The 27,067-nt window shown below is 43.9% G+C and overlaps 1 protein-coding gene across 3 annotated transcripts in view; it reads left to right on the top strand.

Moving 5' to 3' along the window:
• Window positions 1-27,067, top strand: part of LOC117764128 (cadherin-4-like) — a 226,673-nt gene that overhangs the window by 94,170 nt on the left and 105,436 nt on the right. For 2 of the 3 annotated variants that reach the window (XM_034589666.1, XM_034589665.1), the window contains exon 3: window positions 5,070-5,093. The exons of the other annotated variant lie outside the window; for it this stretch is intronic. In XM_034589666.1, the coding sequence (XP_034445557.1) occupies window positions 5,070-5,093 (24 nt within the window). The remainder of the gene's footprint in view (window positions 1-5,069; window positions 5,094-27,067) is intronic. 3 annotated transcript variants of the gene reach the window in all.

Genomic DNA, 27,067 nt, shown 5'->3' with positions numbered 1-27,067 from the left:
GCGGCTCACATGCAGATTCCTCCACTCACACAGGAACAACACGTATTCATGCTGGCACACTTTCCAGAGGTGATATGGTTTTCCTTTTTCTTAAAGCGAGGATTAGCGATGTAGGGATTCCTCACTTTTAACAATGGGGGTAAAAATCGAACCCAATTTCTGTCTGTAATTAAAACTATTCCCAGAGCGGGCTGCAGCAAGGCCTTAACTTTAAGGGGTCAATAGACGACATGTTTCCAATAGCAGTCTAATTCAATAAGGCCGGGATGTAGACTGTATGTAAAGGATCGGGGGGGGGATTTAACCCTGACATACACACAGCATGTAAGTACAGTCTCACCTATATGGTCCTGGTTGAATCAGTAACGTAATGGACCAGAGGGTCAGTGACGGCTGTCGCTGGATTTAATCTAATAATGTCTTTAAAACAGTGTGTTATTGTCATTTTTAACACAACTTAAGAAACGAGCAACATTCAGAAAGTGTCTTTTCCTTATTTCAAATTAGAGATTTTCAAACCAAGAGTTTAACATTACAATCTTCCCCTTAGAAACAAGTGCTTTACAGCATTTATGTGTCAAATAAATGCACCTGTCATTGGAAATAGAGTCACATAGGGGAAGTGTGACGGTAAACAGGGTTGAGGAAGAGTCGAGGAAGTAGAGGAGAAGAGAGGGAAGCTGAGGAACATGTAAGAAATTTGCACCTTCAGCTGCGATACTATTTTTGACGCCGCTCTCATCCCTGCTGATAGTTCTCACTGTCGTCATTAAAGTTAAATCCATCACTCCGTGTTTATGGCTCCAATCTAGTCTGGTGCAGGTGTTCCAATCTTTCATTTCGACAGTGAGGGTGAAAAGAACCAGCTCGTTGCTCACAGAGAGAAAAAAGCTTTCTCAATCATTTGATGCTCACGCGGGACAAACCACCAAAAAGGTGCTGACGAATGGACACCGACAGTCGTCCGTGCTACTTGGTGTTTGACAGCTTCTGCAGCGCAACATGTTCGGCAACTTTTCGTGTTATTTTTCATGTCACAGCATCAAACTTTTAAAAATTGCAACATCAGCTTGATGGAGAATCATTTTTCTTTTATTCTTGATGAGTGAGCGAGTCTGCTTTAAAAATCCATCCATCATGTTTACCGCTCATCACTCGAGGGTAATGAGGGGCTGGAGCCAATCGCGGTTGATATTGCGGAAGAGGCAGGGTACACAATCGACAGGTCACTACCATACTGCATAGTGTATATTGTATAGTGACAAACAACCACTCAAATGGAGTGTGAATCCATGCACATGAAAATACACCACTGGGCCTCTTTATCTGCTGCTTACAGACTTCAGTCCAGAAGACGATTGCATAGTTTTGAACAATCAGAGTGAAATTAGACGCTTATGTAACAGCTGTAATTGCTCCTTCAACGACTTTGTGGTTACCGCTGCTTCCTCCTGTGTTTCGTAAGAGAACTTTCTTCGACTGAGGCAGAGTGATGTGGCAAAGCAAGAAAGACAATGGTTTGCTGCTTCTGCGGTTGTTCAAACTTTCCAGCTCGCCACTTAATGTGTCCATGGCAACCGCAGGAGCCGCAACAGGAAAGCGGCGGAGGAGCAAACTTTACTGACGTCTGAAAACCCCAAATTACACGACACGTCCTCGCAACTTAGCAAAGGTGCTAAAAACAGACTCCGGAGCGACTAAAGCTGGGCTCTTTGTTTGGAATAAGAAAACCATGCTTATTTGATCAGTTACCTGTCTTGGTGATGCTGATCTCCAATTGATATTTGCCACATGGGTAGTGTTGAACCCTATTATCTCTCAGTCAAACATCCCACATCACAGGATGAGAGAGTTTGTAGTAACGTCCCATTGTGTTCAAGCGTCTTTACTGATCCCTTCTTTTATGTGTGATCCCTCTTAGATCCGGAGTTTTGATATAAACTCATTTTTTCCGTGTGTGTCGGTCTTAACTTGGAACATTCGCCAGTTCAAGCACCGAAACTTCAGTTTTAGTCTGAATACAGTAATTGTAGCCTGTCAATCTGTCATTCAATTCCAAGTTGGAAGCTTTTACTCCTTCTCTGGTTAATGACTGTGTGTGTGGATTTAATCCAAAAAAATTTAATCAAATAGATTTAACGAGTAATGACTGATAAAATATATGTGATTAGGTTTTTTAATACCCTGTACGCATGTCTAATTCCTGTGTTTTTGTTTGTGCTCGCTTCTTGGCTGCTTTGCTTTTAAACAGTCTTATAGAGCTGTTTACCTGAATGAATAATGAACTGTCTTAGTGCCACTCCTCGTTTCCATCGCTCTTCTCCTCTACTCTCCTCAGTGGAGAAAAACCTTTGGGACATTCACTTCTTCAGAAAGTAGCGTTTCATGTTCTTGGCCATGCTGTTGGGCCGGCTTAACTTGACGAGACTTGCTCTGCACTGGGGGGGAAACCTGTATTGACATACGGGCCGTTTCACATCAAAACACCACTCACACATTCACTGCAAATTAGTCTCCAAATCCACACGAGCCAACGATAGCGGGTGAGAAAATGCAATAATCAATGATGGTGGTTTTCTTAACCTCCCTAAAGTTATTTATATGTGCTGACACCAATCAGCATAATGACTCTGCTCCGACCCTGCAAGTTCTACAGAGGGAAGAAGTGCTTTCATCTGATTATTCATTATCTCCAAGCTGGAGCGTTTTCATTATTCATCGTATTCAAAATAGTGTTAATAGAGACCATGTTATTACATTTTATTTTTTAATTTTGCCCCAACCCTAATGTATTATATCAGAGTGCAGGACGTGACACACAGTGTAGCACCCTGCTGTTTACTGCAGGTAGCTGTACATAGGCCCAATTAATGAATTCATAATTCTAATTATGCCTTATTATATTAGAATTAAATCACACTTAAATTGTGCTGTCTCGAGCTTTTAGTTTGGCATCACAGCGTTTGTTCCAGAAATATTCTTCTTCTCATTTACTCAAGTTATAACAACGTTTTAAAGAGACAGTTCACCCAAAAATGAATATTTGCTCATTATCTTCTCACAACTATGCCGACGGAAACGTGGGTGAAGTGTTTGAGTCAACAAAACACTGTGATCCACACGTGAATGCGGCTCCTAAGGACATTTAGGCGAAACACATGGTGTGAATGACGCTGTTTCAAGCCGAATTTGAATGTCGGGACTTATGGACACATGGTTGTTGTTGTTGTATTTTTACGTTTGAAGCTCGGTCGCCAGTTACTTCAATTGTATTGGATTTGGCTGCAACGCTGTTTACCCCTGAAACTCCTGAAGAGTTTTGTGGATTCAAACACTTCACCCACCCGTCCAACGGCGTAGCGGTGAGTAGATAATGAGTGAATTTCCATTTTTGGGTGAACTATCCCTTTAATACTACGTCGGTTACCCGTCATTACCTTCGGTAGATGTTAAAAAATATGTAGGTGTAATAAATCAGGTGTGTTCGTCACCACTGACAAAACTCCCTCTTTGTCTTTGCCAAAAAAGGTTTTATAAGCTTTTGGAACTCATCCTGTCCTTTGTAGAGTTGGCCTTCACAAGTTTAAGACAAGTGCATGTAGCCTGCTTGTACTACAAGCGCTTGGCAGAACATTTCCATTTGACACACTGTAGCCTTTTTTAATATAACAAATGACAGAAAGAAGAAGTGTCGGGGCAGTGGTCGGGACATGTTGGATAATATTTTATCGGCTATGCAGCCACCCTGAGGGCTTTAACAGTGGTGAGAGTCTTTAAGCCTTTGGGGTGAAAAGGAAATGGACCAAGGTTTTTCTTTTTCCTGATAAGGTTGACTGCGCTGGGCCGTGAGAGTGCTTCACTAACTAATTATTTGAAGCCTCCTCTCAGATTAGACTAGACATGCAGAGCTTATGGACAGTCGCATAGCAGACAATCAGACCATGTAATAACCAGAGGGGCCAATGTTTGCTCAAATCCACTGTAACACCTCACAAAACAAAAGTGTGTAAAGCCCTAATGCTCAGTCCAATCCCACGCCACACTGCCTTGATAAACACCGATGCCACCCCCACAATGGACGCCATCTTTACTCTGGCAATTAGGCAGAGCTTTGGATTATCACTTCCTCAGCCCAGTACACCACAAATCCATCTGGATTCAATTATTCCCTTCCCATGTCTGTGGCCATTTGGGCACATGGCCAGCCGAGACATTTTCTAAAGGCTTTGCTGAAAGTACAAAGTAATAAAAAAAGAGACAAAAGGACTTTTGTCTCCCTTTGTTATTTATTTATTTATTATTGTATCACGGCAAGTTTGACAAGTTTATTAAATAAAAATGAAACCTTGGGAGCTTACGAATACTGTCCTGGTAAATATTTTGTGGGAACAATATAGCAAGATTACAGCATAACACATCCTTTGGTTTGGGTTTTGTCTTTTCTTTTTTTATATAAATGCTCTGCTGTATAAAAAATGTGTTGCAGTACATTCTTCCCCTCTGAGCGGGCTGTGTTTTGATTTACGCCTTCTGGGCCCGGAGTGTCTCCAGTGGGCTCTGAGTAAGAACCTAAAATGCTTACTAAAAGGATTTGATTTGCTCTGTCTTGCTGCACCTCAGCGGCATTACTTTTACTTATTAGAAAGCTCACTCCAGGTAAATTGTGAAAGAGGTTTCCAAAGGTCTGGAGACTCTCATCTTTCTACTTGATGCCGCTCTCCGATGTGTTTGCTCAGATTCCTCTTTTTGTTCCCTCTCACCCGCTCTCTCTCTCTCTCTGTGGATTGGAGAAAAGCTGCTGTGTTCGTTTGCAGGTTCTGCTAAGTACACCTACTGCATGATTACTGAGGTATGACTAAGTGCGAGGGTGGTAAAGGGAATATTCTCTGCAGGTCTGAGATGAGAGACCCCCCTGGTTGTGTACAACCCCCACCCTGTCTGTTTATCCTCCTGGGTGGCTTGTTTCCCTCCCAGCAAATCACTTCCACGGCTGTCATCTCCTGCGTTTTATGTGTGTGCTGTCAACTCCTAACACGCTCCTCTGTGTCTCCTCTCTCTTTTATCTACAGATGCCGCAGTATCATCACAAAAAGGTAAGACAGCACTCAATCAGTCACCTGTGGATCCCCTCGCGTTTTTCACATGGGTGCCGTGTAGGTGTGCGGCTCCGTGCGTTCTCAGTTTGTTGCTAATGAGATGAATAACATATCGCGGTGGTGTTGATGTTGATTTGAAATTGAGTCCCTCAGTGTTTCCGTTACAGAACAATCTGTTTGATTACGGAGTCAATCACTCACACCCACTGACACCCTAGACTCAATTATCCTGCTAACCCACAATGATAGACAGCCCGCAGTCTGTGCTTATGCGTTGATTTCTGTAAGTCTTATGTTCAGAGTAATCACAGCTCTGTTTAGACTCCTCCACAGTTGCATGTGTATGTTAATGCGAGGTTAGGGGGAGGTGATTGCTTTGCATAGTCGGTCTTCCGGGAGAGAAGGAACTCGTGTGTGTGTGTGTGTGTTTGTGTTTTGGGGGGGGAGATTTTAGGAAAGTACCTGTAGGCTGTTTTGTAAGTTGATGGGGCCAGACTTTCAAAGTGTCTAAACAGTTCCAGGGGCGTTGTTCTGAGCGACAGCCTGCAGGTGTATGCACCGAGCAAGTCCCAGCCCTCCGCTCTCCGTGGTGGAGATACAGTAATGGCAGAGGGGTGTGTCACGCTCTGTGATTGCGAAGACGAAGGAGAAGAAGCACACGATCACTCAGGAGAACTCCCCCGCTGATTTTGTTGAAACTTTCTTTGATTCCCTGCTGTGCTCGTAAGAACTTGGGTTTTGTTTTGCACGAGCTTTTCACCAGAGCAGAACAGGCAGCAGGTAAAACTAGTTTCATCTTCATGTAGATGTGGTATAAAATGCACAACATTTATATTTCGAAACAAACCCTAAACAGCAGGAGTGTGTCTTTGGGAACACGGTGACATTTTCCCCCTTCACAAGGCTTCGAATCCGCTGAAGCCGCTTGTAGATACAGTGAAAGAGACATTGACGGCGTGCATCTGTGCGACAGTTTATACTCAGACACGTACACACTGTTGTGAGGAGATGACTGTTTGTCGGATGGACCTATAAAGGTAAGTGATGTGAGCTGCCCTGGCCTCGCTCTCTGATGAATGCTGAACATGAGCAGAGGCTGACTTGGCGTACATCATCCCTCCGTAGCTACACTCGTATATGTTTCTGAATGAGAGCGAGGGGGGAATGGAGCTTCTCCTTTGTTCGCCTGTACGACTTGTGTGTTCCGTCCAATTCAAATCAGGTTTAGTCGGAAGCATCACGAGACACACTCCCTGTCGCTCGGTCCCACACATTAAGGCTGTCACGGAGAAAAATAACCAGCCGCATTCATTCATCCACTCTGAGTTATAGATGGATTTGCAGCTCTGACAGTGTCATTGCTACTGAAGAGCCACGGGGCCTTGAGGCAAAGATAATGTACATAAACTGTGTGTGTGTGTGTGTGTGTGCGTGTGCGTGTGTGCGCGTGCATCTGTGCGTGAGTGTGTTTGTGTGTGCATGAGCGTGAAAGATGGAGAAAGCAGGACATTTGTGCACACCGCCAATGTCATCACGCGATCTGTCAATATGCAACACGAGAGAGGCGGATTTTACACCCGCTGAAAGAGAACATTAGGACAGTGCATGTATTAGACTGAAGGACAGCACGTAGCATTTAAGGCCCAGGTAGTATTCAAACTATGGCTGACTAACCTTTACTGTTGTTTCCCTCCAATATCATGATTAATACAGAAGCTCATTATAACGTGACCTTATTCGTTATTCCTCTACTTCTGCGGAACATCCCCACCTATCTGCCCCCCCGACCACCACATCCTTTATCCAGCCCCTCTCCACCCTCTCCACACTCCCTCTCCTGCTCCTCTGCCAAACGAAGTATATTTATGGCACCTGCGCTGGAAAAACAGTCTCTAGGAGACGTCCCTCTAATTTCATTTTCAAAATGCCAGCAATAAATTTATCAAATGGGCTGAATCGAATTGGAGTCACGCGCATTGCCATCCGTCACGGGCTGTCCCTCCGGGGCCTGTGGGCGTACGTAAGCCAGCCAAAAACCTCTGCTGCCAGGAGCAGAAGACTGAGTGAGAGGGGCGTGGGGCCCTGGTAGGAGAGAAACCAGATGAATTTACCGGGCAAATCTGCTGAGACCAAAGATGTGCGTGCATATCTTTATCTGCTTAGATGCATGTGTGAAAGCATGAAGTAGCTTATGCATAAATGAAGATGCGTGTGTGTGCACAGAGGTCAGTGGTAATTCTTCAGCTCACAGGAGCCTCACGCTGGAATCGCAGTAAAGCGCTTTGGCTGTCGATAATCGATCGATTGCAACACAAGTCAATTGGTTGTTTTGCCCGTTTTTTTTGCATTTGTAAATCCCTCACAGTTCAAACACCACTTTGAGCTTTATCCTCTCCCCCGCCTCTGAAACCCAAGGTTCACACGCTCTGTGCCCTCCCTCTCCCCTCCCATTTCCTCCCTCCCCACCCTCCATGCCCGACTTTGGCACCTTTGCTTCGCTCTTTAAATGCCTTTGTCGCTGCTTTCCTCCGGTTTCACCTCTCTTCCCCTTTGCCTATCTTTCCTCCTCCGCTCAGCATTTATCGCTGTGCAGGTTAAGCCAGGCGTGAGTGAGGGTAAAGCAGCTTAGTACTAACAGGACTAATGAAGTCAGGCCCTGTATTCCTCTGACGGGGATCAGTGGCGCTACTCTGTGAAGCCTGTCAGCGTTTAATGATTAGATGAAATATTCAGACACCCGCTACGGGAAGACAAGCACATTGATATGTGGTAATACCCAACTGTGGTCTCTCTGGCGCTGATCCACAAACACTTATGCATGTGCACGTTTTGGTTACGCAGACACATACAGTACATGCATACGCGTCCACCCCCACTTTGCAACGGTGTTGATCTATGACTCCACTGTGGCATCCAGGGTATACACAGCAAAGTGATTGGAATGAAAATGAATGACGGGGAGATGCAGAGAACAAGCTCTCTGGCTATTGATTCCCGCTGGAAGGTGGAGAAAAAAGTACGGGAGAGATTTACCCCCCTCGCCTTGATGAGCAGATTGTAAACAACTCCACACACGCGATTCCAAATGCATGCTGTGATCCATGATTCCTTTCACTGCTTCTCACTTCTGCTAAAAAGCTTGACAGGAGAATCAATCAAAAGGCCAACATCTCGAAAACCTTTTTGAACGTTTCAAGATTCGTCTCCCGATTCCTTCTAAATCCTATTAGATTAAGTTCTCCCTCTGTGTTCCCACGCGTGGCAGCTCAACGCGTACTCGTGCTGGAGCGTGTGTTGTTAGTATGTCTCTCGCGTTGTCAGTGTCAGAGTCGAGGGTGTGTTCTCGTGTTTAGATGCTAAAAACCGAGAAGCGGAGTGACAGAGGCAATGGTTGGGTCAACGAGCTGCCTGTTGACTGAAAGGGTGACCACGAGGCCTTGGCCGCTTTTTGCCCCATTAGCCGCACATGCTAATTTACCTGTCAACCTACTTTGAGACGACGTTACTCCTCTCGTCTCGTCTTTCTGTCTCCTTCTCTCTCCAAACCCCTTCCTCTCTAAAGTCCTCTGTGCCCAGATCTCTCCCTCATTACATTTTCCTCAACATCTTCCTTCCAACTGAAGCTAAATTGGAGACGTTCTGTCCTCGCGGCAGCACTTTCTCTCTGTCTTGTGAAAAGAGGGTGTTTAGCTCCAGTCGAGGAGACACAGGAATTTGAATTAAATGTGTGTGCATTTCTGCCAATGTGCAGCTGATGGTCCCAGTTTCTCTTCTAACTTTTGGTCTGCAAAGCCTCCCTGAAAGTTCTGGGAAACTAATTGAAAGTATAGTTTTACAGGGGAAGCACTTTGAAGAACCAAAGCCACCATGAAGAGAAATCTACTGTTAGGAAGCTGTTCAGATTCTTCTTGTGTTGCCACTGAGGATTGAAGACATTACGTCACATATATAATATGTGTTGAGTTTTCATACAAAGGATGTTTGTGCCGACTACCTGGACACCAATACTCCAATATTAACCCAATTAATAGAATAGTTTACAATTGATTATATCTATGGATTATTATCTAGCGTTTAAAATTGCTGATAATTGTTCAGGTCCATTTATAATTTACCTGACTAAACTCCCTCTTAATGACTGGAAACTGATACTCACAATACAGTAATCCTCACGTTGGATCCTCGGCCATTAACAGCCTCGTAAATCCCGCTCCGAAAATCCTGTGCGACGCTACGGCCGCATCAGAGTGTGATTAGTTTGCAGATACAATAATACACATTAAGTTGAGCACTAGCCAGGGTGTAAATAATGATGTGTGAGGGCCCCTGTCTGGTCTGCCTCATGAAAAACGTAATGAAATTAAAACCCCATCCTGCTTCCTTGGTCCTGTCAATGATTTTTACAACCATTACAACGTCTGAGCAGCAGCAGCAGAAGTAGAAGTCACGGCTCTTCACCACCTTTTCGACACAAAATAATTTTTTTATGTTTACGCGATTTTGAGTGCAAATTTAAAACCGCCCGAGTGGCTTTTACACGTACATCACTGCCCTCACTTTTTTCACTACTTAACTTATAAAAAATAATTGCTGCAGAAGAAATACATCAAATATTGGTGTGATATTCAGTTATCCTGCGTCTCAATTTCACATTAAAGGAATAAACCAGGATGCAAGCACCTTGTGTATGCCAACATTATCCTTTTGTGGAGTTTTGTAGCCTGTAAAATCTTCTTTTAATGGTATTACCTTGGTTTAGAGGAGCAGAACGAACGCATACGTTTTTCATTATTAGTTCATCATCATTTGTTCCGAATGGGCGACTCAAAGATTATCGCTGTAACTTTCACAACTTCAACTACACTTTATGACAGGGTTAGAGTAATTTATTGTTTTTTAATACAGATTTGTTTTGGATTTACTTAAGCCTTTGATAAACGAGACGTGTAATACATGTATTTTTATAGATCAAAGTTACTTCTTTCTTTGTTGACTTCCCTGGGTGACAGTAAATACATGGTGGAAATTAATTTTCATTTAATCAAACAATAAATAACAAGGAGATGAGACGGATGCTAGAAATAGAAGTTATAAATGCAGAGGAATGTCACCTCACTTTCTTCAGATCATAATAATGACAAGATGAATAATTCTAATATTTTAATAATGTGGCGTCGGCGTTCATAGCACTGTGTATCTAAAGAGTTTGTATTGACTACAGACAGTATATGAGGATACAGGTGGATTATGTGTTCAGTCCACTGTAATTTCTACTCTACTATCCATCACACAAACAGTACGTTGTTACAGCCGTACTGTGGAACCAGTGGAGGCCAACGATGGTCAGTTGGTGTCAATGTTCGTCACTGAATTATCACAACAACTACTGGTTGAATTGCCATGAAACGTATCTCAGTTACCCTCAGTCCCCAGACGATGAATCCTAACGTGAGCCCTTGACTCTTCATCTTGAAGGACTAGAAGGACAATGTTTTCACTCAGTCAGTAAAACAGTTAGAAGATCTACTGGATGGATTAGTGCAACATTTCAGGCGAGCTTGGTTCCAAGATGATCAACTGTTTTTTTGAGTGAAACATCCATTTGATTAATTGGCATAAATATTAGTTTGTACTTTAATGACCCCCCACAGCATTTAGAGTGTTATCTGAATTTCCATCTTATTACAGTGTCAAATGTTCACTGATCAGAAATATTATTACATCCACCTAGGAGGTCATGTTTCATCTGTGTTGGTTTGTGACATAGCAGGACTACACAAAAAACACTGAACGGTTACCACGGAAACACAATGGAAGGATGTGGTATAGGTCAGGAAAGATCCCATTCATTTTTTTCGTGACTCTGCTTAACATAGTGAGAAAGAGTGGCCTTTCAACAATTTTACTGATTTAGCAGGGAATACTTGGATGGATGAATCTTCATTATTAAAAAAAAATAATCAGGCACATTAAGTGGAACTGATACTTTATGAGCTTGATTGAATTTAAATAAAATGTTGGATCTTGCTGTTTCTCTACTGAGTGGTATTCTAGTTAATTTTATTAATTTGTTATACACTCCATCATTCCCGAGTAGAGTTTGGTTTTAGCTCTAATTAGCAAATTTCAGCATTTTACCATAGAAAAGTAACATGTAGTTCAAATCATCATCATCAAGTACAACGTCACTGAGCTGCTCACGTTGCTGTAGATCGTTAACCTTGTTTTTCTGTCTGCCACCTTAATTTTCCAGTTTTCTTCTTCGGTCACTATATTATAGTTTTAGGATTGGCGTAAAAACCAACTCTTTAATTGAATGAAATCACATTTCTTTCTCATATGCACAGAAACTGCTCAAAGGCCTGTATGTGCCTAAGAACATGCCATTGTTTGTGTTCTGCTGAGTCTCAGAATCCCTGCAATGAGAAGCATGATTACTTTGACCTTTCTTTTTCTTTAAAGTCAGCTGGGTGTGCTTTGCGGGAGAGCAGGGTCATTATAGACATCATCTTGTCTATATTGCCTCCCTCCGGCCGACTAATAAGGTCCAGCATGTATTGAATTTAAATGCCAACACAAGACTCTGTAGGTTTCGGTGCGAACTCCCCAATGAGCACGACTGAAGTCTCTGTGACAGGACCGGTGAAAAGAGACACAGGTTGTGAACCGTGGTACCTGCGCGTGAAACAGAAAGTTGTGTGTGTGTGTGTGTGTGTGTGTGTGTGTGTGTGTGTGTGTGTGTGAGACTATGTGAAAGGCTGTTTGTTATTTGTCCACAGGAGGCTGATAATGCGTTTTGTTTGCCAGGCTAAACTCTGTCCAAATGAGTGTGAGCCAGAGATAAAGATAAAGACACAACCACACAAAGAGAGCCTCGGCAGACCCACATCTTAGACTCATTAAGGCCGTCTGGGCATTGAAACCTTTCTCAGGGAAAGACGGAGCAGATAAAAAGCGGAGACAAGTCAAACAAAAAGAATGGAGATGGAATAAACCACTGACCACTCTCTCTTACAGAATCCTGTTCTTAAGCCACAACTGCCAATTAGATGGAGGAACAGCCTGTTCCCTTGATGGATGAACTTAATTTAATATTGCCTGCTCTGCTCATTAGGGTGCAACACTGATTGCACCGGTGGATTGAGATTTCAGGCCATCCATGCAGGCGGTGTGCGGTGTAATTGACTATGTAGAGATAGACTGCAGCTTATCATAACTGTCCTCTCCTTGGTAGAGCGGCTCCATTGAAAAGGTGAATCGTCTTCGTACCTCATGGTGTGTGGCAGGTATCTGGGAGATTAGACCGCGGCTCCCTGGAGATGCTTTTGTTGCCGTGTGGTGTCGCCGAGGAACAGGGCTGCAGTAATCCCATGGAGCCAAATACCTGTTTGTCACGATTCTACAACATGTTATTGTCACAAGACCGCGTGCTCCGTGTCACTTAGACGATTCATACGTCTTTGTCTGTTTACTGACAAAACGCCGCGGTTGGGCTTGAAGACCTACAGGGCTCCCATTGCCAATGAAGCGGGTGGCATATTGCTCCCAGTAGGACCGCTCCTGTGTAGGCCTCCTTAGCAGAGGGATTTGGCCAGATTGGATTAGCTCAGCAAGGTGAAACAGGGATACAGATGGGGAGGGACAACGGGGAGTGGAAGACAGAGCACATCAATCTCTGCTCAGCACACAGACACCTGAGAAACCTGAGAAAGACTTGCTGAGAACCCTGCTGTGTCTGGTTTGCGCTCCGGTGCACAATGTGAACCACTGAAACATGAAACATCTTCCGAAACCGCAGCCATTTGCTTTAGCCTCATTGGATCTCACGTTATCTTTTGAGATATATTTTGCTCTTTTGGACACTTTGGGATTTTTTCTGTTTAATAATCGCTGTATTATTCTCAGCGAGGACATGTGAATATTCATTCAAACGCCCATAATGAGATAAACACATCTCCCGACTCCACAGTCACACTAATTAAGCAGACTTCTCCCCTCTGCAGTGTCGCGCTCTCAAACCTCATCAGCTGCTCAAAGGCATGTCACCACAGTTATGGCAGATGGGTATTCTGAAGGCAAAAGTAAACAAGTAAGTTGAAATGGTTAAAGAAAGACTCAAACAGGAAAAAGAAAGCAAAGCCAGTTTCTCCTGACAGACTGCTGCCTTCTTTGCTTAGGCTGGTTCATTTCTGTCTGAGCAATGGATCTAATCCAAGAGTGTATTACCAAACTTTACATGCAAAGTCTTTTCCGTTTCTCACACCAAACGGCGCCAAGAAAATGAATCAGGGGTCTGGACAAATTGGCATCACTCACATGAGCGCAGCGGGAAGAAGTTTTCAAATACAGAAGTCGTGTCTTTCCTTTAGCTCGCTGCCAATGTTTATTTTTTCAGACTTTCTCCAACAACCATTCTTCTTTTCACAATTCACACAGTCTTATATATTTTACAGTGCAAGCAAATGCATATTCACAAGCAACTCATTATGTTGGTGCCATCTGTCCTATGGGCTCATGTGATACGATTCATTTCTGGTAGATTAGATGGGAGACGGATACTTTCGTATTTAACCTTTTCCAAACATCCCACAATCTCCAAGGGTTCATCAGTCTCCCTTTGAAACCAAACAAATAATGGCTCCAGAGCACAGTTCCTATTAAGACTGCTGTCGGGTTTAAGAGAGGGCAACCGCACACAGCATCATAACCACACAGAGGAGCTTGAAGGAAAAATTACAGCAAAGGGTGAAAGTTTTAACAAGATAATAAGTTACAAATATGGGGATGCGGGTGAGAGGAGAGGATGATTAGGGCAATAACCAGGTCGGTTTGGGGGATTTTCCTCTGCTGCTTCGATGCCCTGATGGGATCATGGATTGCATGAAAGGAAATGATATAATAAAATATTTGCAAAATGATCAGTCAAGTGCATAAGCTCAGATCACAGATTGATTAAAAAATAATTCTTGATTTATTCATTTGACATTATGCATGCATGCCTTCCTTAGCCTTTGTGCCTCCACTGAGAAAAGTAAAGCCCTCCGGTCACCGTCCTATTGTGCTCACACCGCCTCGACGCCTAGTCGCACGGTTTCTCGTGCTCCTTTAAAGATCCACTTTATATCCTCAGCAGAAATCAGGATAACAAAATACTGGCTAATTTATACAAGTTTGTAGTCAGCCTGTTTACCCTGGAGAGAGACACGGCACCTAAGAAGTGAGGTAGGCCCAGATGGATTATTCTCGGCTAATTCCAAGCACAACTCCAGCGCGCAGCCATCAATAATTCATGTGGAAGTCTTTGAACAGTAAACACTGCTTAGCCCATTAACAAACCAGAGTGGCACTATGCCATAGTGGCAAAAGTACTGTACACAACTTAAGTCCACATGCAGAGGGGCCGTGGTCGCCCCGCAGAAAAGAAAAAAGCTCTGTATGGAAATCAAATGCTCATTAGAGGAAGTGGAATTACCCCCAGACCATAACCAGTATTACCTGGTGCAGCATTAGCATGGCATTGATGCTGAAGATGACAGTGAAGGAGGCAATTAGAGTGACAGCTGCTGCTGGGATGTGTTGAGTTTCGTGGATTGATCTCCTCCGTCAGCTTTGTTTCTGTGCACTTCAGACATCCTGGAGACTTGTGCTCTCATTCAGTCAGTAAATGCACGTAGCTCAAATGCTAAAAAGGATCACACTCCCGCTGTATGGTTCATTTTTGCTCGTCTTCTCTTCCCTATTTCATTTGCGCGTTTACCCTTCGCCAATTTCCCTTTGCTCGCCTTTCATGTTTTTATTCCAAGCTCTGTTTTTTTTTTTCATACGGAGGCGATGGGGAGTTGCCGGGTGTGCGGTGTGTTTATGTAGCTTTTAGCAATTCCCCCGTCCTCAACGCTGTAATTCCCGGCAAGCAATGCAAGATAGGGAGTGGTCTGTTTCTCTGTCTGTCTCGGATGCTCATTAGATAAAAGAGGAGGTTCACGTACTGCACTTCCACCAGTGGTATCACTGTCTGTCTGTATTCTCCTCTCTTCTCCTGCTCCTCTCTCTCTCTCATCTTGCAAGTTGCAAAGCTCTGGAGATGGTCTACTCGGTACAAACAGCATCTGTCCGTGAGAATAATAACATCTATAATCATTCCCCAGAGAGTCAAAAGAGGAAAACAGATTCTTCTTTCCCTCTGTTTCTTTTTACGTTTCAGATGCATGATTTTAAGTCACCACACTCTGGGTTTTCCGTCACACTATAACTAACTAAAATGGCACATTAGCTCTGGTATGATCTTTTTTCTTATATATTTCAGTGCCCCAGAAGGGATTTAATGTGGAGTTGCACAAAAGTTAGATTAGACTAAGATTTACATTTTTTGGTTCTGATACTCTAACTTCAACCCCTGCCTGAATGTGTTAACTTCTACCATTGAAGACGTAACTTGTCTTTCCAACATCATTTGAGGGGGAAATATATTCACATAGGATTTTCCTGACGGGTCTTCAGGCATATGGATTTATGTCTCAATGCAGAGAGGAGTGAGATGGAAAGAGTTGCAGGCGTTCCCAGGAGGATTAAATGCTTTACTTTGTACATGCGCACATGCATATAGCTGAGCTTGTGCATACTAATATGTGTACGTCTGTCTGAATGCACATGCATGCACATATATGTGTGTGAATGAAAGTCATTACTCCTGTTGCAGCTCACTCCATTAGTGGGTAAGTGTTCCCGCGCTCCGCTGCTATCCAGAGGAGACCAATTAAAGCTATTGGGCAGCGCCAGTGGAACCAGGCGGCTCTCAGAGCCCGCAGAGCTGGAGAACAGAGGGTTATGACTGGCTCCATCCTCCTTCTCCACCGCCTGCAGACACACAGTGTAGGGAGGTTCTGGAGTAATAACAGGTACATGGCTTATAGTTTCTGTATCTGACTCTTTCTTTCTTTCATCACGGTACTGATAAATATCATTATTTAAAATCACAAGCAGCTGGATCGGAGTATACAGTGGGTGGAAGGTCAGGCCAGTCTACTACAGAGTGAAAGTACTCATAGCTGTTTTTAATAGCACTATACAATCCCACTTCTTTGGGCCTGAGGAGATTAGCTCCCACAGGATAATGTGTTTTGTACAGACTTATAAAAACTGTATTTCAGTTCTACCAAAGCTGAACATATGTGTACATTATTAGTTACACTTAGATCAGAAATAATTCAGTTACCTTTAATTTGCCCTGAGTGTTAATTAGAGTAAAAATAAACTTATATCGTTCTATGGCCAAACCCCCTTTTTTGAGACAAACGAAAAACTAAATCATTTACGAAAAAGTGAAGTTTCCGATGCTATGAATACTTGTAAGAATACATTTTAAACATTCCCATCTCCCTAGTTGAAATGCAGAAAGGAGCTGGAGAGATTGAGGCCTCCCCAGTGGCTGTTATTATTGTGTGGTTTTCCTGCAGCCTTCTACACTAATGCTCCTCTCGTCAGTGATGCTCGACCATGCTTCGGGGCTTTGTTAAAGCACGGAGGCCGGAGATGTCATACCCTGTTACAAAATAAGGCACCAAATATGAACTTCCTCTTTCCCTCTCCACCCCTCCTCCATCCTGCCCTGGGGATCACTGCCATGGAAATGGAGCTCGTTCCGTAGTGTCTACTCAGTAGGTAATAACTTGCTGTTCAGGCTCAGATAAAGAGCTCCATTCATTAAAGTGGCTGCTCTCTTTCTCCACACGAGTGACACCTATCCCCCGGGAGAGCAGCGGTGAACTACAGGGTTGAAACCACAGGCGCAGCGCTGATTGCCTCCCTCTGAGCTATTTGGTGGCAAAGCCTATAACACCCTGCACAGGCTCCCTGAGCCTCGTTCTCCATCTGTTCTTCATTTCTTTCACGGGGAATCCCTAATCTTTTTTTTAACTTCATCCTCCACTCCCCTGCCTACGTTATAATACACTAACACATTGCATCCATTGTCCCGTTGGACTACACATCTCCGTCTGCTGACCTAATCACACCTCCACACTTTTCCACCCACGTCACATTGGTGATTTCTCCCTCACTCGCTTTGACTCTCTCTTTCCCGTGCTCATCTCCATCACCAGCTTTGATCGTTTCTATTTGTCTCCGTCCACCCTTTCCCCGGCTCGGTCTCTCACTCTGCCTCTTCGGCGTGTCTTGTGAGGTCCCAGAGCGCTGGGAGTCGCTGATGCGTGCACCGGTCAGCGGTACTCATGGGTAATGTGTAGATCATTCATCCTCTGGACAGGTATGTAATGGAGGCGGGACGGAGGGGAGAGAGGGGACAGCAGGAGATCCCAGGAGGCATGAGAATCAATTTCATCGGGAATCATTGGAGCAAAGAAGTAGAACCTCGCTCTCTCTTTGAGCCTTCCTCCGTCTCTCTCCGTCTTCATTTCCCCACTCTGCTATCTCATTTCTCTTTGACTGCTCACACTGATCAGCTCACAAGACACTCTAGCTTTACACTAGCCCGAGCAGCAGGATAAATCCCAACACAAATTAGAACACAGAAGCTGTTATTTAAGTCAATCGCTTCTCTTGGCTCCAGTAAGAAAATTATAGTATGAATTATAGAGTTCAGAGCTGCAGAACAAAGGAGACACACTACCTTTTCATCCTTTACCACCATTTTTCCCTGGGCCCAGCAGGAAATTGTGGTAGAGAGAGGGAGAAAATCCCCAGCGATTGCCCCCCTAGTGCTACTAAAGCTGACAGCATTGAGACAAACAGCAGTAACGTCCACGCTGGCTCCTTCACTCACCTGTGAAATAAAGCTTTGGTTAAAACAGCCCAACTTGCATGCGCTCGATACCTGCGGCAAAGACGTGCATGCTAATGTCTTTTAATGGCATGACCATCCAGCGCAGGTTCCACTTCATAAACTGAAATGAATGAGCACTGGCGGCGTAACACACACCATTTGACCTGGCACACTGGAGGAAACGATGATGTGGGAGACAAGGAAAATTGCTCATCAATCACGACCCCGGATGGTCAGACGCTCTTGTCTTGTCGTGGTAATGTTCAGTGAATTGATTGTGGAATGATGAGGTGGAGTAAAATGCTGCGTCTCTCGCATTTATAGCACACTGAACCTTTTTTTTTTCAATTTATGATGGCCATAAAAAGGTTTGCACAGATGTTAATGTTTCTACACAGTCTCCACTACAGAGTGTCAACTCTTTATCTTTATTACTCTTTATTATCTCTTATTTTGGAAAGGAGACAGTGATGGAGTGCAAAGACTGCGCGTGTGAGATTTAGAAAGAGTGAGACGGAGAGAGAAAGTGAGTGAAAGACACAGAGAGCCGAGGGTGGTTCTGCGTAGTGGGTTTTCCACTCTACTAGTACAGAAATGATGCATGGCTCCACAGCATGCCCTTTAATTGGTGCTATTAATATCAGTTAAAGTTTTAATACCTATTTATTAAAACTTTAGCTTATTTCTGTGGCCTAATGTGAATAGAATTATGAATCTCAAGGGCTGTGCTCTATAAAAAGCCCCAGTCATAAATTATTAATGCTCGACCACTTCATCTGCAAGATCTCACTCCTACAAGATTTGTTAAAAAGGAAATAGCCCACAGGTCTAATATTAGGACACATTTTCAACATTAAATACTCCGAACACAAGTCCCCTGAATAATTCTCTTAAAACTGTTCGTGTGACGTACACGTTGCTAAAAAAGTTCCAGCAGCGCTTTGAACCTACTCATCATTAGCTCGAGCAACTTGGCAGGAGATTTCTAGTCTAAATTGGTCATGTGTAAAATGTAAACACAGTGTGGAGGCAGAGAGAGAGAGAGAGAGAGAGAGAGAGAGGGGATCCTAATGTACACAGCAGCCTAATTTGTCTGTTTGTATCATTAAAGTCTTGCCTCTGTCAGATAATCTGTGAAAAGCCGTCGCACTTATCTGCTAAAAAATGGGAGAAATGAACAGATAAACATTTTAGGGAGACACACATCCAGTTGTCCCCTGTTATTAGAGTTAATTATGGCTCTTTAAGATTAGGAACTTTCTGCTCTGACACTGAGTTGTTTATACTTTCAACTGCACCAAAAGTTTTTTAAATATACTCTGTGGCAAACCGAAAGTGCGCTACGCACCTTCGCCGGAGAAGAGGAGGTTCAGGGGGGAAGATGCACAGCAGAACAAATATCAGTGAGGCCATTCGTCAACAACACGGTGGGATGTGTTGCATTAGCAAGACGAGGGGAAGATGGATGGTTGCGCTGACGTCTACCAGCGGATACAACAGTGCACGTATGGAGCACATGTCTTTTATGAAAGAGAAAAGAGAAACTGTGAAAACTAGAGAAGCGATTGACGCGCACTCTCAACCAATATCGAGTAAGTCTCAGTTGTCAATAATGACGTTTCGGCTCAATGTTTAAAGCATCACACAACTAACAAAAGATTAAAACCAAACTTACTGGGAAAACAAGCACTTGGACAAACATCAGTGTGATAAGAATGACCTTAAATAACCATCTTGACTTTTTTAGTTTGGTTCATGTCCCAACCATTAACATGGAGAGGGTGGGATTAGTGACCAGCCACCAGGTGGTAACTGAGACGCTTTGGCTTCACTTCAGGGGAGCAGTCATGTTTTCCATCTTTATATTCAGACTATGTTTAATCTGTATTTGCATTCCCGTTCACAGACATTCACCTTTAATGGGTCCAACACCACTCGTACTGTATAATGTATTTAACTGACTTGCCTGGTTAAACTTGCAGGCGCCTGCACCCCCCTTCCTCCACGCTCTACTTCTTTCCCTCCCTTTCTGTCTCGTATCCTCGACCAACCGTCCGTATTCCTTTTCATTACTTCCCCCTCGTAGTGGTCCCCCGTATACCTCCATCTCCACCTCATGGTTTCAGCTGGAGTGTGTGAAATGAAGCTTGTATAATTAAATATTAACAGCTTGCTGATGAGGGGATTGAGAGCGAGGGTGGGAAGAGGAGCTCACCACCGGATCCTCTGCCCTACTTCTTACTGTTAATGTCCACTGGGAATTATTCACATACCGGCTAACCTGCACTGGCACCCGGGCCGGCACAGGGTGAGCGGTGAGCTGTGGCAGAGTGGCTGTGACTGAGCCAGGGTCAATCAACATTAATAGAGATCCTGTTGGGGAAATGGGAGTTCCAGGGTGGTGTGGGGGGGTGGTGGCTTTCATTATTAATTTTGCTTTTAGATGCTGTTATTTTCTGTTTGAATGAGAGTGTCTGCAGCGTAAAGTTTTAACTATAGTGCAAATGGAAAGTGAATGGATAATTGTCAACACGCCAGCGTCTCCACAGAGCAGATTAGACGGAGCTGAATATATCATTTGATCCCGAAGTGAATCAGATAGCTCATGAGACGTTCTTGTACTCATCACACACACATATCTGCATTATTAATCCCTTATAACATGCTCATGAACAACGTGGAGTCCTCACTTTCACCCAGAACACAGTATTTGATGTTGGCAGTCATAAATAAAGCTTGATCCACTCGTCATTATCGTATTTGTCTTCAGCTGACTCACAGCTTAACATGAACTAATAGCAGAGGAAAATGTGTAAACCCTCCTAAGGGACAATACTTGTTCCAGTTCTGGTGTTTGTTGAGGCATTAACATACACAAGTCCTCATAATCTCGACAATTAGACTTGATTAAACCAGGGTTTATGTAGTATCTGAGCAGTGCGAGTGCATCGGCATAATGTGCCGCGGTCTCTTAGTTTCACTGAGCATCATCATTATGTGCAACAAAGATGAGATTTTAGTGACGGGCCCCTCATCATACTACGGAGCTTTAAAGGAAATGGTGAACCAGAGGCAGTGCTTGCTGTTTGAGCGTTAGTGCTGCATAGCGTGCGCCTAAGCTCCCTCCGGTACTCTGATGGAGTCTGGCTATTAGAGACCTCTCTGGTCTCGGCGAGTGTGTCAGTGCATTGCTCTGTGCATGCGTGCATCAGGCCTGTCTTTTAAAAGTGGACATGGGCAACGTTCACGCCACGGTCCCTTAATTTCCCTGTGAGAGATATCCATGTTCAGAGCAAAACACATCAGGCAGCTCAAGGAGGCCGTAAAGCAATTAGGGCTCTTCGCCGCCCCTGGCGTGTCAGCTCCAGTAAATAAAGCTCCCCGCTGCCCCAGGCGAGCCATGACGGGGGGAAAACATAGAGGAGACTTCAGCTCCAGCCTCCCCTGCAATTCAAAGGGTTGAACGGCCAGTAACCTTCTCCTCCCTTCCACTCCTGCTCAGCTGAATCACCCAGCGGAGACGTGGGTATTGGCTGTGTGTGTGATCTTCCATCCCAAAGTGACCACCCAGCGAAGCTAATGGTTCCATCGCTTCGTGCGTCTCCAGCTGTACGAGGACGTTAGAAAAAGCCAGTATACACGACGTCCATGGCACGACAAACCTTTGCTTCACCATCTTTATTCTCATAGCTTTTATATTTCTTCACTCAGTTAGGCTTAAGTGAATCTTTGGACCTTTGTTTTTCACATCCAATTTTGCTGCCGGAGTAAACGTCCACATAACGAGACTCAAACCCAATCACAGATCAATCCTCCAATAACGACAGATGACTTTTTCCTCATCTCTCATGTGCTGCCCCTGGGTGATTTACCATTTATCTTACCAGACAGACCTGCCTGCCAACCACACACACACACACACACAAACAGACACACACACACACACAGCAAAGCAAGTAATTATCCCGCCCTGTGGTTTTCCTGAAGGGCCACAAACTCGCCCCAACCTTGAAACTTAAAATAACTGATGAAAGCTCTCTGCGTGCCACCAATGATTTGTGCCCCTTTGGAGTTTTAAATTCCAAATGTGTTCATTATTTGGTTTTGAAACGCTTCCCTGCACCTCACAGGAGACATTTGTTATCTATAGTCTGAGGAGCAAAGTGGAGCCACGGAGGGAGAGAACACAGGGAGAGAGAAATTAGCAATGAAAGAGAAGAGTAGATGATTTCCCCAGCTACCACTCTGGCTTTAAAGAGTAAACATAATAATAGTGCTCACCTGTTGGTGTGTGTGTGTGTGTGTGTGTGTGTGTGTGTGTGGGGGGGGGGGGGGGGCTTTGTGGAGGACCCCAGTCGCACCGACTACAGGACGCACGGTTTCAAATACCTGCTTTGTCACTATCTTCAGTGTTGGGCTGCAATAAGTGTAAAAGTCCCACCACTAATAATGACTCCACTGCTATTAGCACTAATACAACTACCAGGAACCAGCATCATTATTATGATTATTATGATTATTATTAGCACAACCACTTTCAATGCATATGAAGTGATTTTCACAGACTTGCATAAAAAGAAGAGATTTAATTAACAGAAAAAATATATATAAATAAAAATTAGACAGCAACTTGGGGAAAGTAACATTCGAGTAAAACACGAAAAGGCAGGTCAAGGACCGTTAAGTAAAGATTTTTAAAAAATGGGTTTTCAAAAAAATCGTACTGACTGAACCCATTAGGAAGGTCATTCCAAAAATCTATTTTACCTTATTTATAGTCATATTCCTATTAGTGGTCGTTTTAAAATTGCTGTCATAGATCTAGGTGTGTATGCTGATGCCAGTACTTTAGAAGTGTGTTTTTTTGTTGTGCGTGTGTTTAATAGCGATATGACTTGTTTGGTGTTGTTGATAATGTGATTCTGCTAATGACAGTGGTAATTGCAGTGGGAGAAAGAGGACCGGCCTGTTTGTTGCTGAGCTTGTAAAAGAATGGCTGAACACGCACCTGCCATCTCCAGAGATACTCATTAAAGAGGAGAGATGCCAAGGCCCCACATATCAGATCCTCCTGCATATCCACAGTGGAACCTTTTACACAGTGTAGTTACAAGCACACACACCCAAGTACAAGCACACACACTCGATCGCACACACGCACAGTATCCGGCTCCTAATTCTAATCTCTGTCTGTCTGTGTTTTGACGTATTTTTGACGATGTTGTTCACATCAACAGCAAATTCTTGAACTTGGACTTTGAACAAACGGGTGAGCGGCTCTTTGGTGCAGCCTCTGGGTTCTGTGCACTGAGTCCTGCAGCTGTGCTTTACTTGGCCTGGCCCAATTACTGCAGGTCACTTTGACTGTGTCAGAAAGAAAAGCTGCAACCGGCGTCACCACAGGCCCGTTTTCAAACGAGCGGCTTCACGACGAGCACTGCATCGGTCTTTGATTATCACAATTTCATTTGATTCAAATTGTTTTCTTTTTCTTTTTGGCAAGAAAGTCCTGGAACATTTCTCTCCGCATTCGCTCCCCTGCTGCAGTGAAAGTAAACAGCGGAATGCCAGTTAAAGTGTGAAATTACAACCTACACACTCTCCCCCCTCTTCAACTTAAAACCAGGGCACGAGCTAATGCCGCAGAGGACTGACTCACCTTATTATCATTAGCTATTTTCAGAAACTTCCTCGAATGTATACTGATTGAAAAAAGGAGAGATGAAAAAAAAATAAAAACCTGTGCATGTCTGAGTTAGTCTATGGTCCTGCCCTCGTGGGCAGTCGTGTAGATTGATATTGGCAGATCAAAGCATGCTGAGTGGATAGTGTGCAAAGAGAGGAAGACCATGTGCTTGCTCAGCGCACACATACTCTATATGTGTATATACCCATAACAGCTCAGATGAGATCACACCTTCGGTCACAATTAGATTTCACTTGCATGTGGCTTGTTTAATTTGTGCTTGGTCCTAAAGCTTCATGAAAGCAATGGCTTGTAAAGTCCATCCTCTTTTTACAGCATCTCTAATCAACTCTGTCACTTGTGTATATGAAGTGAGAGTCTAGTCAAGCGTCATGCAAGCATCATGTGCACTGGTGTGTGATGCTAGTGTAAAGGTGTTTGTGTGTGTGTGTGTGTGTGTCCTTTCATGAGTGAATGACAGGAGAGCGTATGAATAGAAAGAGGATTTTAAACTTTGAACCACTGCAGCTAATTGGTCTGCCAGTTCCTCTGACTTCCTGCTGCTCCGGTGCTTTTCCACAACAATCCCTTTAACACTCATTGAAATAAAGAGCACCCTCGCCGAGGCTGTCACCTTTGTCTTTTGCCGTCAATCACGTCCCCCCACCTCGCTCTTGAACTGTTCTCTCTTCCCCCCCTATTTTAACTTCCCTTATCTCTGTCTTTAAAACCTCTTTGTCTCCGTCACCCCCTCCCGGATCATTTGTTCCATGTCTTTGATTTTGTACTTGAAGCCAGGAAATGAAAGGTTAGATGCTGTGATTGTTAGCTGCCTGGTTCGAGTCCGTCCTGCCTCAGACCCGTCAGACAACCTCTCTAAAGGTTCGACAGGAAGAGCAAGAGACATGGATAAAGGAGCCTAGGATGACATTTGTCCCTCACAAAAGTTAGACATTGTGATATTTCTACATCGCTGCTTTGTCTTTAAATGTCTTTAAATGAAAGCTTTACTTTATCCCACACATCTCAAAGGAGAGGAAATAGAATGTCTTTTATTGCGAGTTTTTGCAAAACCCATTGATCCCCGTCACTTTTCACCCTTTCTACTGCCTATGATCGAGACGCCATCTTTTTTAAACGCGAGAATAAGACAAAAGGAAAGTAATGAGGTACAGATATCCTAGTCAGACATTAATAATGTAGAGAATATGATAATAGTGTAGATGTGAGTAACAGGCCTTGTGCGAAAAAACCTGTAAATGGCCCAAAATGAAAATAGATAGATGGACGGATAAATCACATTTCTAGAAGCTTAGTTTTGATTCACTTTTGGATTATGGCCTTTGAACTTTATTCTAGTGGAAATTGAGGCAAGTTAATATCGCTGACATGGAAGCACCTTGTGCATCTTCCTTCCTGTCTGGGTCCCCTCTGGCCAGGCCTGGTCATTTGGCCACCATGGCAACGAGAACTCTACCCTATTCCCATATCCGCCCCAGACTAGTCCTCTCTGAAAATGTCATATCTAATATTGACTCATTTCTGCATGAAACTTTAATAAGCTGTCAGAGAGGAGAACCCAACCAGACACTGCCCATAAAGGGAATATCCGGCCTCAAATGATTGGCCTCGTTCTTCTCCCCCAGAACCATCCACATTCATTTTATTTTTCTTTAATTTTCTCTCTATCACATTCATATGGCTGTGTAATATTGTATAGCAGCCCCTCGGTTGAGTTTCATCTTTCTGTCCACGCTGCTATTCCACATTCTCCTCTTTGTTGTGAGTCCTGCTGTTGTCGTCTGATTGATGCCGCTGTCAGTTTGCTGCGTACTTCATTACTCCGATTCGACCATGTCTCAGGTGCGCTTTGCATTGGCAGATTGTGAAGAAGTAGAGATACGTCAGCAGTGGTTGGGGGCCATGCCTCCCCACTGAGCAAATAAAATCACCCAAATAACATCAGAAAATTGCCTCTTACCAGTGCTCCGGTGACAGTGGAGGGGGGGGGGGGGGGGGGGGGGGGGGGATGGTTGCGTGGAGACCATCCCAGCAAGCTAGTGAAGACAAATATTCAAATAGACCTCTGGGGCCAAAATTAGGGCTGTGCCATATGGCAGAAACGTACATACCTTCCTCCAGGACACACAAATTACTGTACATCCTGACAGATGGCAGATGTGATGCAGTTAATTCAGGATTAGTATGGAATCAAACACCTTTAACCCTTCCTGTGTCTGTTGGAGTGTGTTTTATGGAGTTCTCAGAATCAAGAAAAAAAAAAAACAACCTCTCCAAGGACTTAGTGCAGTGTAATTACCAGGTCAGTTGAGCTCCACTACTCTCTTATCTACTCTCTTATCTCTTCTATTGGGACAAGAGCCACATGAACGGACCCCTCTGTTTCCCTTCCTCTCCAGCAAGCAGCAAATCGCTATCAGTCGTACATTTGCTCTCAGTCTCTCTCCTTCTTTATCGCTATTGCTCTGCCCCTCGCTACTTATTTTTCTCCAACCACTTTTTATGGGGTTTTATAACTTTCCTGTTCAATTATCTGTTTAAGAAATCCGGCTTTCACACTCAGGTCGGTGGGGTTAATTCAGTCTGCAAACCTGCACATGTAAAAACTAAGCATTACAGGTCAAGATGGTGAATGTCCCTTGTACGTTTGAAGGTCTTCTGCACAATTTAAGTCACCAACGATCACTTAGCTGTTAGCAGGTGTTAGCGGACACCAGCAGATGTGAGGGACATAACTTGGAGGCACCGTGGCTGACGTCTCGGCTCTTTTGATCGGTCCGTTGGAAAACTTGACCATGCTGTTTGATCAAACCGCAGTATAATTTTGCCATCAGATAAAATTCCAGGTATTATTACTGAAGTGGTATTGATTTGGACGTCTTGGTTCAGAGTCCATCCTGCCATTTAAAAACAATCTCTTCCATCAAGGAGGAGAACTCGCCAGCATTAGTTTCTTGACCATCACTAATCCACATATTATTCCTCTAATGTTGAAAGTAAGAGCATCATAATGTCGGTCATGTCTTTACTTGTAATGTGTCAACTTTTACAGAAAACTCTGTCAGTAAACACAACGCCAGCATATGAAATCATTTACAGTTTGCAGTGAACATCTGAAGAACAAACATATATCCCCCTTCTTTTTGTGTATTTGTTTTTTTATGCGCATATGTGTCTCTCTGCGCGGCCTGTTTGTGCATTCAATGGGAACTTAAACACAAATGGACTGTGAATTCTGTGTTTACAAAAGGCCTCGCTGCTGTTTTGCCTCTTTCGTTCTGCTGAGGACAGCAATAGGTGTCAAAACACAGTGGAGTTTGACATCCTGACGCTGCTTGAGTCTCTGGCCAGAGGCTGTCAGAGCACTGAGAGGAAGGGGGGGAGGCTCACTGCCTCATTTGAAGGCCTGTCTGTTTGACATCGCTTTTCCTTGCCATCTGACTGCATTATCTGTATTTTTCATGCAAAGCCTGTATAACTCTGTCA

Source organism: Hippoglossus hippoglossus, chromosome 7 (genome assembly GCF_009819705.1).
Source record: "Hippoglossus hippoglossus isolate fHipHip1 chromosome 7, fHipHip1.pri, whole genome shotgun sequence".
Classification (NCBI taxonomy): domain Eukaryota; kingdom Metazoa; phylum Chordata; class Actinopteri; order Pleuronectiformes; family Pleuronectidae; genus Hippoglossus; species Hippoglossus hippoglossus.
This window is presented reverse-complemented; position numbering and strand designations above follow the sequence as displayed.